Source organism: Chiloscyllium plagiosum, unplaced genomic scaffold (genome assembly GCF_037043375.1).
Source record: "Chiloscyllium plagiosum isolate Xiang-an unplaced genomic scaffold, Cpla_swu_hap1 HiC_scaffold_38, whole genome shotgun sequence".
In the NCBI taxonomy this organism is placed as follows: domain Eukaryota; kingdom Metazoa; phylum Chordata; class Chondrichthyes; order Orectolobiformes; family Hemiscylliidae; genus Chiloscyllium; species Chiloscyllium plagiosum.
This window is the reverse complement of record NW_028270176.1, coordinates 24,954,491-24,971,626: the sequence shown is the minus strand read 5'-3', so window position 1 is coordinate 24,971,626 and position 17,136 is coordinate 24,954,491. Positions and strand designations below refer to the sequence as shown.

Genomic DNA, 17,136 nt, shown 5'->3' with positions numbered 1-17,136 from the left:
GAACAGTGTACAGTAACTCCCAGAGTGATATGGGGATGAGAACAGTGTACAGTAATTCCCAGAGTTACATGGGGATCAGAACAGTGTACAGTATCTCCCAGAGTGATATGGGGATGAGAACAGTGTACAGTAATTCCCAGAGTTACATGGGGATCAGAACAGTGTACAGTAACTCCCAGAGTGATATGGGAATGAGAACAGTGTACAGTTACTCCCAGAGTGATATGGGGATGAGAACAGTGTACAGTAACTCCCAGAGTGATATGGGGATGAGAACAGTGTACAGTAATTCCCAGAGTTACATGGGGATCAGAACAGTGTACAGTAACTCCCAGAGTGATATGGGGATGAGAACAGTGTACAGTATATCCCAGAGTGATATGGGGATGAGAACAGTGTACAGTAACTCCCAGAGGGATATGGGGATCAGAACAGTGTACTGTAACTCCCAGAGTGATATGGGGATCAGAACAGTGTACAGTAACTCCCAGAGTGATATGGGGATGAGAACAGTGTACAGTATATCCCAGAGTGATATGGGGATCAGAACAGTGTACTGTAACTCCCAGAGTGATATGGGGATCAGAACAGTGTACGGTAACTCCCAGAGTGATATGGGGATCAGAACAGTGTACAGTAACTCCCAGAGTGATATGGGGATCGGAACAGTGTACAGTAATTCCCAGAGTGATATGGGGACCAGAACAGTGTACAGTAATTCCCAGAGTGATATGGGGATCAGAACAGTGTACAGTAACTCCCAGAGTGATATGGGGATGAGAACAGTGTACAGTATATCCCAGAGTGATATGGGGATCAGAACAGTGTACAGTAACTCCCAGAGTGATATGGGGATGAGAACAGTGTACAGTAACTCCCAGAGTGATATGGGGATCAGAACAGTGTACACTAACTCCCAGAGTGATATGGGGATGAGAACAGTGTACAGTAATTCCCAGAGAGATATGGGGATCAGTACAGTGTACAGTAACTCCCAGAGCGATATGGGGATCAGAACAGTGTACGGTAACTCCCAGAGTGATATGGGGATCGGAACAGTGTACAGTAATTCCCAGAGTGATATGGGGATGAGAACAGTGTACAATAACTCCCAGAGTTACATGGGGATGAGAACAGTGTACAGTAACTCCCAGAGTGATATGGGGATCAGAACAGTGTACAGTAACTCCCAGAGTGATATGGGGATGAGAACAGTGTACAGTAACTCCCAGAGTGATATGGGGATGAGAACAGTGTACAGTAACTCCCAGAGTGATATGGGGACCAGAACATTGTTCAGTATATCCCAGAGTGATATGGGGATGAGAACAGTGTACAGTAATTCCCAGAGTGATATGGGGATCAGAACAGTGTACAGTAACTCCCAGAGTGATATGGGGATGAGAACAGTGTACAGTAATTCCCAGAGTGATATGGGGATGAGAACAGTGTACAGTATATCCCAGAGTGATATGGGGATGAGAACAGTGTACAGTATATCCCAGAGTGATATGGGGATGAGAACAGTGTACAGTAACTCCCAGAGTGATATGGGGATGAGAACAGTGTACAGTATATCCCAGAGTGATATGGTGATCAGAACAGTGTACAGTAACTCCCAGAGTGATATGGGGATCAGAACAGTGTACAGTAACTCCCAGAGTGATATGGGGATCAGAACAGTGTACAGTAATTCCCAGAGTGATATGGGGATCAGAACAATGTACTGTAACCCCCAGAGTGATATGGGGATGAGAACATTGTACAGTATATCCCAGAGTGATATGGGGATCAGAACAGTGTACAGTAATTCCCAGAGTGATATGGGGATGAGAACAGTGTACAGTAACTCCCAGAGTGATATGGGGATCAGAACACTGTACAGTAACTCCCAGAGTGATATGGGGATCAGAACAGTGTACTGTAATTCCCAGAGTGATATGGGGATGAGAACAGTGTACAGTAACTCCCAGAGTGATATGGGGATGAGAACAGTGTACAGTAACCCCCAGAGTGATATGGGGATGAGAACAGTGTACAGTATATCCCAGAGTGATATGGCGATCAGAACAGTGTACAGTAACTCCCAGAGTGATATGGGGATGAGAACAGTGTACAGTAATTCCCAGAGTGATATGGGGATCAGAACAGTGTACAATAACTCCCAGAGTGATATGGGGATCAGAACAGTGTACTGTAACTCCCAGAGTGATATGGGGATGAGAACAGTGTACAGTATATCCCAGAGCGATATGGGGATGAGAACAGTGTACAGTAACTCCCAGAGTGATATGGGGATCAGAACAGCGTACAGTAACTCCCAGAGTGATATAGGGATCGGAACAGTGTACAGTAACTCCCAGAGCGATATGGGGATCGGAACAGTGTACAGTAACTCCCAGAGTGATATGGGGATCAAAACAGTGTACAGTAACTCCCAGAGTGATATGGGGATGAGAACAGTGTACAGTAACTCCCAGAGTGATATGGGGATCAGAACAGTGTACAGTAACTCCCAGAGCGATATGGGGATCAGAACAGTGTACAGTAACTCCCAGAGAGTTATGGGGATGAGAACAGTGTACAGTAACTCCCAGAGTGATATGGGGATCAGAACAGTGTACAGTATATCCCAGAGTGATATGGGGATCAGAACAGTGTACAGTAACTCCCAGAGTGATATGGGGATCAGAACAGTGTACAATAACTCCCAGAGTGATATGGGGATGAGAACAGTGTACAGTAATTCCCAGAGTGATATGGGGATGAGAACAGTGTACTGTAACTCCCAGAGTGATATGGGGATGAGAACAGTGTACAGTAACTCCCAGAGTGATATGGGGATGAGAACAGTGTACAGTAACTCCCAGAGTGATATGGGGATCAGAACAGTGTACAGTAACTCCCAGAGTGATATGGGGATCAGAACAGTGTACAGTAATTCCCAGAGTGATATGGGGATGAGAACAGTGTACTGTAACTCCCAGAGTGATATGGGGATCAGAACAGTGTACAGTATATCCCAGAGTGATATGGGGATCAGAACAGTGTACAGTATATCCCAGAGAGATATGGGGATGTGAACAGTGTACAGTAACTCCCAGAGTGATATGGGGATGAGAACAGTGTACAGTAACTCCCAGAGTGATATGGGGATGAGAACAGTGTACAGTAACTCCCAGAGTGATATGGGGATGAGAACAGTGTACAGTAACTCCCAGAGTGATATGGGGATCGGAACAGTGTACAGTAATTCCCAGAGCGATATGGGACTCAGAACAGTGTACAGTAACTCCCAGAGTGATATGGGGATGAGAACAGTGTACAGTAATTCTCAGAGTGATATGGGGATCAGAACAGTGTACAGTATATCCCAGAGTGATATGGGGATCGGAACAGTGTACAGTAATTCCCAGAGTGATATGGGGATCAGAACAGTGTACAGTAACTCCCAGAGTGATATGGGGATCGGAACAGTGTACAGTATATCCCAGAGTGATATGGGGATCGGAACAGTGTACAGTATATCCCAGAGTGATATGGGGATCGGAACAGTGTACAGTATATCCCAGAGTGATATGGGGATCGGAACAGTGTACAGTAATTCCCAGAGCGATATGGGGATGAGAACAGTGTACAGTAACTCCCAGAGTGATATGGGGATGAGAACAGTGTACAGTTATTCCCAGAGTGATATGGGGATGAGAACAGTGTACAGTAACTCCCAGAGTGATATGGGGATCAGAACAGTGTACAGTAACTCCCAGAGTGATATGTGGATGAGAACAGTGTACAGTAATTCCCAGAGTGATATGGGGATCAGAACAGTGTACAGTAACTCCCAGAGTGATATGGGGATCAGAACAGTGTACAGTAACTCCCAGAGTGATATGGGACTCAGAACAGTGTACAGTATATCCCAGAGTGATATGGGGATCAGAACCGTGTACAGTAACTCCCAGAGTTACATGGGGATCAGAACAGTGTACAGTAATTCCCAGAGTTACATGGGGATCAGAACAGTGTACAGTAACTCCCAGAGTGATATGGGGATGAGAACAGTGTACAGTAACTCCCAGAGTGATATGGGGATGAGAACAGTGTACTGTATATCCCCGAGTGATATGGGGATCGGAACAGTGTACTGTAACTCCCAGAGTGATATGGGACTCAGAACAGTGTACAGTAACTCCCAGAGTGATATGGGGATGAGAACAGTGTAGAGTATATCCCAGAGTGATATGGGGATCAGAACAGTGTACAGTAACTCCCAGAGTGATATCGGGATCAGAACAGTGTACAGTAATTCCCAGAGTGATATGGGGATCAGAACAATGTACAGTAACCCCCAGAGTGATATGGGGATGAGAACATTGTACAGTATATCCCAGAGTGATATGGGGATCAGAACAGTGTACAGGAATTCCCAGAGTGATATGGGGATGAGAACAGTGTACAGTAACTCCCAGAGTGATATGGGGATCAGAACAGTGTACAGTAACTCCCAGAGTGATATGGGGATCAGAACAGTGTACTGTAATTCCCAGAGTGATATGGGGATGAGAACAGTGTACAGTAACTCCCAGAGTGATATGGGGATCAGAACAGTGTACAGTAACCCCCAGAGTGATATGGGGATGAGAACAGTGTACAGTATATCCCAGAGTGATATGGCGATCAGAACAGTGTACAGTAACTCCCAGAGTGATATGGGGATGAGAACAGTGTACAGTAATTCCCAGAGTGATATGGGGATCAGAACAGTGTACAATAACTCCCAGAGTGATATGGGGATCAGAACAGTGTACTGTAACTCCCAGAGTGATATGGGGATGAGAACATTGTACAGTATATCCCAGAGCGATATGGGGATGAGAACAGTGTACAGTAACTCCCAGAGTGATATGGGGATCAGAACAGCGTACAGTAACTCCCAGAGTGATATAGGGATCGGAACAGTGTACAGTAACTCCCAGAGCGATATGGGGATCGGAACAGTGTACAGTAACTCCCAGAGTGATATGGGGATCAAAACAGTGTACAGTAACTCCCAGAGTGATATGGGGATGAGAACAGTGTACAGTAACTCCCAGAGTGATATGGGGATCAGAACAGTGTACAGTAACTCCCAGAGCGATATGGGGATCAGAACAGTGTACAGTAACTCCCAGAGAGTTATTGGGATGAGAACAGTGTACAGTAACTCCCAGAGTGATATGGGGATCAGAACAGTGTACAGTATATCCCAGAGTGATATGGGGATCAGAACAGTGTACAGTAACTCCCAGAGTGATATGGGGATCAGAACAGTGTACAATAACTCCCAGAGTGATATGGGGATGAGAACAGTGTACAGTAACTCCCAGAGTGATATGGGGATGAGAACAGTGTACTGTAACTCCCAGAGTGATATGGGGATGAGAACAGTGTACAGTAACTCCCAGAGTGATATGGGGATCAGAACAGTGTACAGTAACTCCCAGAGTGATATGGGGATCAGAACAGTGTACAGTAACTCCCAGAGTGATATGGGGATCAGAACAGTGTACAGTAATTCCCAGAGTGATATGGGGATGAGAACAGTGTACTGTAACTCCCAGAGTGATATGGGGATCAGAACAGTGTACAGTATATCCCAGAGTGATATGGGGATCAGAACAGTGTACAGTATATCCCAGAGAGATATGGGGATGTGAACAGTGTACAGTAACTCCCAGAGTGATATGGGGATGAGAACAGTGTACAGTAACTCCCAGAGTGATATGGGGATGAGAACAGTGTACAGTAACTCCCAGAGTGATATGGGGATGAGAACAGTGTACAGTAACTCCCAGAGTGATATGGGGATCGGAACAGTGTTCAGTAATTCCCAGAGCGATATGGGACTCAGAACAGTGTACAGTAACTCCCAGAGTGATATGGGGATGAGAACAGTGTACAGTAACTCCCAGAGTGATATGGGGATCAGAACAGTGTACAGTATATCCCAGAGTGATATGGGGATCGGAACAGTGTACAGTAATTCCCAGAGTGATATGGGGATCAGAACAGTGTACAGTAACTCCCAGAGTGATATGGGGATCGGAACAGTGTACAGTATATCCCAGAGTGATATGGGGATCGGAACAGTGTACAGTAATTCCCAGAGCGATATGGGGATGAGAACAGTGTACAGTAACTCCCAGAGTGATATGGGGATGAGAACAGTGTACAGTTATTCCCAGAGTGATATGGGGATGAGAACAGTGTACAGTAACTCCCAGAGTGATATGGGGATCAGAACAGTGTACAGTAACTCCCAGAGTGATATGTGGATGAGAACAGTGTACAGTAATTCCCAGAGTGATATGGGGATCAGAACAGTGTACAGTAACTCCCAGAGTGATATGGGGATCAGAACAGTGTACAGTAACTCCCAGAGTGATATGGGACTCAGAACAGTGTACAGTATATCCCAGAGTGATATGGGGATCAGAACAGTGTACAGTAACTCCCAGAGTTACATGGGGATCAGAACAGTGTACAGTAATTCCCAGAGTTACATGGGGATCAGAACAGTGTACAGTAACTCCCAGAGTGATATGGGGATGAGAACAGTGTACAGTAACTCCCAGAGTGATATGGGGATGAGAACAGTGTACTGTATATCCCAGAGTGATATGGGGATCGGAACAGTGTACTGTAACTCCCAGAGTGATATGGGACTCAGAACAGTGTACAGTAACTCCCAGAGTGATATGGGGATGAGAACAGTGTACAGTATATCCCAGAGTGATATGGGGATCGGAACAGTGTACAGTAACTCCCAGAGTGATATGGGGATCAGAACAGTGTACAGTAACTCCCAGAGTGATATCGGGATCGGAACAGTGTACAGTAACTCCCAGAGTGATATGGGGATCAGAACAGTGTACAGTAACTCCCAGAGTGATATGGGGATCAGAATAGTGTACAGTATATCCCAGAGCGATATGGGGATGAGAACAGTGTACAGTAACTCCCAGAGTGATATGGGGATCGGAACAGTGTACAGTAACTCCCAGAGTGATATGGGGATGAGAACAGTGTACAGTAACTCCCAGAGTGATATGGGGATCAGAACAGTGTACAGTATATCCCAGAGCGATATGGGGATGAGAACAGTGTACAGTAACTCCCAGAGTGATATGGGGATCGGAACAGTGTACAGTATATCCCAGAGTAATATGGGGATCGGAACAGTGTACAGTAATTCCCAGAGTGATATGGGGATCAGAACAGTATACAGTAACTCCCAGAGTGATATGGGGATGAGAACAGTGTACAGTAATTCCCAGAGTGATATGGGGATCGGAACAGTGTACAGTAACTCCCAGAGTGATATGGGGATCAGAACAGTGTACAGTAACTCCCAGAGTGATATGGGGATGAGAACAGTGTACAGTAACTCCCAGAGTGATATGGGGATCGGAACAGTGTACAGTAACTCCCAGAGTGATATGGGGATGAGAACAGTGTACAGTAACTCCCAGAGTGATATGGGGATCAGAACAGTGTACAGTAACTCCCAGAGTGATATGGGGATGAGAACAGTGTACAGTAACTCCCAGAGTGATATGGGGATCAGAACAGTGTACAGTAACTCCCAGAGTGATATGGGGATGAGAACAGTGTACAGTAACTCCCAGAGTGATATGGGGATCGGAACAGTGTACAGTAACTCCCAGAGTGATATGGGGATGAGAACAGTGTACAGTAACTCCCAGAGTGATATGGGGATCAGAACAGTGTACAGTAACTCCCAGAGTGTTATGGGGATCAGAACAGTGTACAGTATATCCCAGAGTGATATGTGGATCGGAACAGTGTACAGTAACTCCCAGAGTGATATGGGGATGAGAACAGTGTACAGTAACTCCCAGAGTGATATGGGGATCAGAACAGTGTACAGTAACTCCCAGAGTGATATGGGACTCAGAACTGTGTACAGTAACTCCCAGAGTGATATGGGGATCAGAACAGTGTACAGTAACTCCCAGAGTGATATGGGGATCAGAACAGTGTACAGTAATTCTCAGAGTGATATGGGGATCAGAACAGTGTACAGTAACTCCCAGAGTGATATGGGGATCAGAACAGTGTACAGTAACTCCCAGAGTGATATGGGGATCGGAACAGTGTACAGTAACTCCCAGAGAGATATGGGGATCAGAACAGTGTACAGTAACTCCCAGAGTGATATGGGGATCAGAACAGTGTACAGTAACTCCCAGAGTGATATGGGGATCAGAACAGTGTACAGTAACTCCCAGAATGATATGGGGATCAGAACAGTTTACAGTAATTCCCAGAGTGATATGGGGATGAGAACAGTGTACAGTAATTCCCAGAGTGACATGGGGATCAGAACAGTGTCCAGTAATTCCCAGAGAGATATGGGTCTCCGAACAGTGTCGAGTAACTTTGTGTAGGTGTCGGTTTGAGATCCTGTGTCTCAGATGATGTGTATCTGTGTTAGTGCTTTTGTGTTGGTGTGAATTACCTGCATTGCCAGTCCTGTACTGTAGATGTTGCCGATGGTACCATCATCCTTCACTTGGAGAAGGATCTGATTGAGGACTTTGTGGAGTGCGTTTGTAGTGCACTGTGTGTTCCGCTTGTCTTTCACGCACCTCAAAGCCAATGCAGCTACGGCTCCAGTATCTACATTGGAAGTGAGAATGAAGTCATACAGCTCCATCAGCCCTCAGTCTTTTCAATCCTTATAGGTCAGGTTATTAGCACGTTAGACTGTGGGTATCTATTGGTGCGTCTTGCAAATATTGCTGTGTGTTTGTCTGTGGATCAGTTACTGGGCGATCTATTATTCCCTCATTCCTGAGGAAGGGCTTGTGCCGGAAACATCGATTCCCCTGCTCCTCGGTTGCAGCCGGACCTCCTGGGCTTTTCCAGCAACACACACTTGACTCTGATCTCCAGCATCTACAGTCCTCACTTACTTCTATTTATTATTCCGGCACCAGTGTGCATACGTGTATGTGTATGTGTGTATCTGAATGTGTATCCCAATGTACACTTGTGCAGACATGACTGAATATTTCTGTACGGTTGTCTGTATAAGCCTGCATCATGTCCAGTCGTGTTCATATACAAGTGTGTACATACACAGGCGTGCGTATGTGTGAAACCAGACACATGAGATAATCAGAGACTGTTGAAAATCACAGACTGCAGATAATCAGAGACAGGAGATAATCACATACAGGAGATAATCACATACAGGAGACAATTACAGACAGGAGATAATGACAGACAGGAGATAATGACAGGCAGGAGATAATCAGAGACAGGAGATAATGACAGGCAGGAGATAATCAGAGACAGGAGATAATCACATACAGGAGACAATCACAGAAAGGAGATAATCAGAGACAGGAGATAATCAGAGACAGGAGATAACCAGAGACAGGAGATAATCACAGGCAGGAGATAATCACAGACAGGAGATAATCACAGGCAGGAGATAATCACAGACAGGAGATAACCACGGACGGGAGATAATCACAGGCAGGAGATAATCAGAGACAGGAGATAATCAGAGACAGGAGATAATCAGAGACAGGAGATAATCAGAGACAGGAGATAATCACAGACAGGAGATAATCACAGAAAGGAGATAATCACAGACAGGAGATAACCACGGACGGGAGATAATCACAGACAGGAAGTAATCACGGACAGAAGATAATCACAGACAGGAAATACTCACAGACAGGAGACAATCACAGACAGGAGATAATCACAGACAGGAGATACTCACAGACAGGAGATAATCACAGACAGGAGATAATCAGAGACAGGAGATAATCAGAGACAGGAGATAATCAGAGACAGGAGATAATCACAGACAGGAGATAATCACAGTCAGGAGATAATCACAGACGGGAGACAATCACAGACAGGAGATAACCACGGACGGGAGATAATCACAGGCAGGAGACAATCACAGACAGGAGATAATCAGAGACAGGAGATAATCAGAGACAGGAGATAATCACGGATGGGAGATAATCACAGACAGGAAGTAATCACGGACAGAAGATAATCACAGACAGGAAATACTCACAGACAGGAGACAATCACAGACAGGAGATAATCACAGACAGGAGATAATCACAGACAGGAGATAATCACAGACAGGAGATAATCACAGACAGAAGATAATCAGAGACAGGATTTAATCACAGACAGATGATAATCAGAGACAGGAGATAATCACAGACAGATGATAATCACAGACAGGAGATAATCAGAGACGGAGAGATAATCACAGACAGGAGATAATCAGAGACAGGAGATAATCACAGACAGACGATAATCACAGACAGGAGATACTCACAGACAGGAGTTAATCAAAGACAGACGATAATCACAGACAGGAGATAATCACAGACAGGAGATAATCACGGACGGGAGATAATCACAGACAGGAGATAATCATGGACAGGAGATAATCAGAGACAGGAGATAATCACAGACAGGAGATAATCACAGGCAGGAGATAATCATAGGCAGGAGATAATCACGGACAGGAGATAATCACGGACGGGAGATAATCACAGACAGGAGATAATAACAGACAGGAGATAATCACGGACGGGAGATAATCAGAGACAGGAGATAATCACAGGCAGGAGATAATCACGGATGGGAGATAATCACAGACAGGGGATAATCACAGACAGGAGGTAATCAGAGACAGGAGATAATCACAGGCAGGAGATAATCACGGATGGGAGATAATCACAGGCAGGAGATAATCACGGACAGGAGATAATCACGGACAGGAGATAATCAGATACAGGAGATAATCATGGACAGGAGATAATCAGAGACAGGAGATAATCAGAGACAGGAGATAATCACAGACAGGAGATAATCACGGACGGGAGATAATCACAGACAGGAGGTAATAACAGACAGGAGGTAATAACAGACAGGAGGTAATAACAGACAGGCGATAATCACAGACAGGAGATAATCAGAGACAGGAGATAATCACAGGCAGGAGATAATCACCGACAGGAGATAATCACAGGCAGGAGATAATCACAGGCAGGAGATAATCACGGACAGGAGATAATCACGGACGAGAGATAATCACAGACAGGAGATAATCATGGACAGGAGATAATCAGAGACAGGAGATAATCACAGACAGGAGATAATCACAGACAGGAGATAATCACAGGCAGGAGATAATCACGGACAGGAGATAATCACGGACGAGAGATAATCACAGACAGTAGATAATCATGGACAGGAGATAATCAGAGACAGGAGATAATCAGAGACAGGAGATAATCACAGACAGGAGATAATCACAGGCAGGAGATAATCACAGGCAGGAGATAATCACGGACAGGAGATAATCACGGACGAGAGATAATCACAGACAGTAGATAATCATGGACAGGAGATAATCAGAGACAGGAGATAATCAGAGACAGGAGATAATCACAGACAGGAGATAATCACGGACAGGAGATAATCACGGACAGGAGATAATCACGGACGGGAGATAATCACAGACAGGAGGTAATAACAGACAGGAGATAATCACAGACAGGAGATAATCAGAGACAGGAGATAATCACAGGCAGGAGATAATCACGGATGGGAGATAATCACAGACAGGGGATAATCACAGACAGGAGATAATCATGGACAGGAGATAATCAGAGACAGGAGATAATCAGAGACAGGAGATAATCACAGACAGGAGATAATCACAGACAGGAGATAATCACAGACAGGAGATAATCACGGACAGGAGATAATCACAGACAGGAGATAATCACGGACGAGAGATAATCACAGACAGGAGGTAATAACAGACAGGAGATAATCACAGACAGGAGATAATCACAGACAGGAGATAAACACAGACAGAAGATAGAGATAGATAGATAGATAGATAGAAGAATACAGCGCAGTACAGGCCCTTGGGCCCTCGATGTTGCGCCGATCCAAGCCCACCTAAACTACACTAACCCACTATCCTCCATATACCTATCCAATGCCCTCTTAAATGCCCATAAAGAGGGAGAGTCCACCACTGTTACTGGCAGGGCATTCCATGAACTAACGACTCGCTGAGTGAAGAACCTACCCCTAACATCAGTCCTATATCTACCCCCCCTTAATTTAAAGCTATGCCCCCTTGTAATACCCGACTCAATACGCGGGAAAAGGTTCATACTGTCGACCCTATCTAACCCCCTAATCATCTTGTACACCTCAATCAAGTCACCCCTAAACCTTCTTTTCTCTAGTGAAAACAGCCCCAAGTGCCTCAGTCTTTCCTCATACGATTTTCCTTCCATACCAGGCAACATCCTGGTAAACCTCCTCTGCACCCGTTCCAATGCCTCCACATCCTTCCTATAGTATGGCGACCAAAACTGCACACAATATTCCAGATGCGGCCGTACCAGAGTCTTATACAACTGCATCATGACCTCAGGACTCCGGAACTCAATTCCTCTACCAATAAAAGCCAGTACGCCATATGCCTTCCTCACCGCACTATTTACCTGGGTGGCAACTTTCAGAGATCTGTGTACATGGACACCAAGATCCCTCTGCTCATCCACACTACCAAGTATCCGACCATTAGCCCAGTACCCCATCTTTTTGTTATTCTTCCCAAAGTGAATCACCTCACATTTAGCTACATTGAATTCCATCTGCCACCTTTCTGCCCAGCTCTGCAGCTTCTCTATATCCTGCTGTAACCTGCCACATGCTTCCTCACTGTCAACAACTCCTCCGACTTTCGTATCATCCGCAAACTTGCTCACCCAACCTTCTAACCCCTCTTCCAGGTCATTTATAAAAATGACAAACAGCAATGGTCCCAAAACAGATCCTTGCGGAACACCGCTAGTGACGGCACTCCATGAAGAAACTTTGCCATCAACTACTACCCTCTGTCTTCTTCCATCCAGCCAATTCCTAATCCAAACCTCCAACTCACCCTCAATGCCATATCTCCGTATTTTCTGCAGTAGCCTACCATGGGGAACCTTATCAAACGCCTTACTAAAATCCATATATACCACATCTACCGCTTTCCCCTCATCAACCTCCTTCGTCACCTTTTCAAAGAAAATGTGTTGCTGGAGAATCAACGTTTCGGACATTAGCCCTTCTTCAGGAGCCATTCCTGAAGAAGGGCTAATGCCCGAAACGTCGATTCTCCTGATCCCTAGATGCTGCCTGACCTGCTGCGCTTCTCCAGCAACACATTTCCATCTCTGATCTCCAGCATTTGCAGACCTCATTTTCTCTTCACAGACAGGAGATAATCAGAGACAGGAGATAATCACAGGCAGACGATAATCAGAGATAGGAGATAATCACAGACAGCAGATAATCACAGACAGGAAGTAATCACAGACGGGAGATAATCACAGACGGGAGAAAATCAGAGACAGACGATAATCAGAGTCAGGAGATAATCAGAGACAGGAGATAATCACAGATAGGAGATAATCAGAGACAGGAGATAATCACAGACAGGAGATAATCACAGACAGGAAGTAATCACAGACCAGAGATAATCACAGACAGGAGATAAACACAGACAGGAGATAATCAGAGACGGGAGATAATCAGAGAAAGGAGTTAATCACAGACAGGGGATAATCACAGACAGGAGATAATCACAGACAGGAGATAATCACAGACAGAAGATAATCACGGATGGGAGATAATCACAGACAGGAGACAATCACAGACAGGAGATAATCACAGACAGGAGATAATCACAGACAGAAGATAATCTCGGATGGGAGATAATCACAGACAGGAGACAATCACAGACAGGAGATAATCACAGACAGGAGGTAATAACAGACAGGAGGTAATAACAGACAGGAGATAATCACAGACAGGAGATAATCACAGACAGGAGATAATCAGAGACAGGAGATAATCACAGACCGAAGATAATCAGAGACAGGAGTTAATCCCAGACAGATGATAATCAGAGACAGGAGATAATCAGAGACAGGAGATAATCAGAGACAGGAGATAATCACAGACCGAAGATAATCAGAGACAGGAGTTAATCCCAGACAGATGATAATCAGAGACAGGAGATAATCAGAGACAGGAGATAATCAGAGACAGGAGATAATCACAGACGGGAGATAATCACAGACGGGAGATAATCACGGACAGGAGATAATCACGGACGGGAGATAATCACAGACAGGAGGTAATAACAGACAGGAGGTAATAACAGACAGGAGGTAATAACAGACAGGCGATAATCACAGACAGGAGATAATCAGAGACAGGAGATAATCACAGGCAGGAGATAATCACCGACAGGAGATAATCAGAGACAGGAGACAATCACAGACAGGAGATAATCACCGACAGGAGATAATCACGGACAGGAGATAATCACGGACGGGAGATAATCACAGACAGGAGATAATCATGGACAGGAGATAATCAGAGACAGGAGATAATCAGAGACAGGAGATAATCACAGACAGGAGATAATCACAGGCAGGAGATAATCACAGGCAGGAGATAATCACGGACAGGAGATAATCACGGACGAGAGATAATCACAGACAGTAGATAATCATGGACAGGAGATAATCAGAGACAGGAGATAATCAGAGACAGGAGATAATCACAGACAGGAGATAATCACGGACAGGAGATAATCACGGACAGGAGATAATCACGGACGGGAGATAATCACAGACAGGAGGTAAAAACAGACAGGAGATAATCACAGACAGGAGATAATCAGAGACAGGAGATAATCACAGGCAGGAGATAATCATGGACAGGAGATAATCAGAGACAGGAGATAATCAGAGACAGGAGATAATCACAGACAGGAGATAATCACAGACAGGAGATAATCACAGACAGGAGATAATCACGGACAGGAGATAATCACAGACAGGAGATAATCACGGACGAGAGATAATCACAGACAGGAGGTAATAACAGACAGGAGACAATCACAGACAGGAGATAATCACAGATAGGAGATAATCACAGGCAGGAAATAATCACAGACCAGAGATAATCACAGACAGGAGATAATCACAGACAGGAGATAATCAGAGACAGGAGATAATCACAGACCGAAGATAATCAGAGACAGGAGTTAATCCCAGACAGATGATAATCAGAGACAGGAGATAATCAGAGACAGGAGATAATCAGAGACAGGAGATAATCACAGACGGGAGATAATCACAGATGGGAGATAATCACGGACAGGAGATAATCACGGACGGGAGATAATCACAGACAGGAGGTAATAACAGACAGGAGGTAATAACAGACAGGAGGTAATAACAGACAGGCGATAATCACAGACAGGAGATAATCAGAGACAGGAGATAATCACAGGCAGGAGATAATCACCGACAGGAGATAATCAGAGACAGGAGACAATCACAGACAGGAGATGATCACCGACAGGAGATAATCACGGACAGGAGATAATCACGGACGGGAGATAATCACAGACAGGAGATAATCATGGACAGGAGATAATCAGAGACAGGAGATAATCAGAGACAGGAGATAATCACAGACAGGAGATAATCACAGGCAGGAGATAATCACAGGCAGGAGATAATCACGGACAGGAGATAATCACGGACGAGAGATAATCACAGACAGTAGATAATCATGGACAGGAGATAATCAGAGACAGGAGATAATCAGAGACAGGAGATAATCACAGACAGGAGATAATCACGGACAGGAGGTAATAACAGACAGGAGATAATCACAGACAGTAGATAATCATGGACAGGAGATAATCAGAGACAGGAGATAATCAGAGACAGGAGATAATCAGAGACAGGAGATAATCACAGACAGGAGATAATCACGGACGGGAGATAATCACAGACAGGAGGTAATAACAGACAGGAGATAATCACAGACAGGAGATAATCAGAGACAGGAGATAATCACAGGCAGGAGATAATCATGGACAGGAGATAATCAGAGACAGAAGATAATCAGAGACAGGAGATAATCACAGACAGGACATAATCACAGACAGGAGATAATCACAGACAGGAGATAATCACGGACGAGAGATAATCACAGACAGGAGGTAATAACAGACAGGAGATAATCACAGACAGGAGATAATCACAGACAGGAGATAAACACAGACAGGAGATAGAGATGGAAATGTGTTGCTGGAGAAGCGCAGCAGGTCAGGCAGCATCTAGGGAACAGGAGAATCAACGTTTCGGACATTAGCCCTTCTTCAGGAGCCATTCCTGAAGAAGGGCTAATGCCCGAAACGTCGATTCTCCTGATCCCTAGATGCTGCCTGACCTGCTGCGCTTCTCCAGCAACACATTTCCATCTCTGATCTCCAGCATTTGCAGACCTCATTTTCTCTTCACAGACAGGAGATAATCAGAGACAGGAGATAATCACAGGCAGACGATAATCAGAGATAGGAGATAATCACAGACAGGAGATAATCACAGACAGGAGATAATCACAGACAGGAAGTAATCACAGACGGGAGATAATCACAGACGGGAGAAAATCAGAGACAGACGATAATCAGAGTCAGGAGATAATCAGAGACAGGAGATAATCACAGATAGGAGATAATCAGAGACAGGAGATAATCACAGACAGGAGATAATCACAGACAGGAAGTAATCACAGACCAGAGATAATCACAGACAGGAGATAAACACAGACAGGAGATAATCAGAGACGGGAGATAATCAGAGAAAGGAGTTAATCACAGACAGGGGATAATCACAGACAGGAGATAATCAGAGACAGGAGATAATCACAGACAGGAGATAATCACAGACAGGAGATAATCACAGATAGGAGATAATCAGAGACAGGAGATAATCACGGACAGGAGATAATCAGAGACAGGAGATAATCACAGACAGGAGATAATCACAGACAGGAGATAATCACAGATAGGAGATAATCAGAGACAGGAGATAATCACAGACAGGAGATAATCACAGACAGGAAGTAATCACAGACCAGAGATAATCACAGACAGGAGATAAACACAGACAGAAGATAATCACGGATGGGAGATAATCAGAGACA

The 17,136-nt window shown here is 44.8% G+C and overlaps 1 protein-coding gene across 2 annotated transcripts in view; it reads right to left on the bottom strand.

Moving 5' to 3' along the window:
- LOC122546290 (transcobalamin-1) overlaps positions 1-17,136 on the bottom strand; it is a 118,868-nt gene that overhangs the window by 78,680 nt on the left and 23,052 nt on the right. For both annotated transcript variants that reach the window (XM_087981052.1, XM_087981053.1), the window contains exon 5: positions 8,522-8,682. In XM_087981052.1, the coding sequence (XP_087837178.1) occupies positions 8,522-8,682 (161 nt within the window). The remainder of the gene's footprint in view (positions 1-8,521; positions 8,683-17,136) is intronic.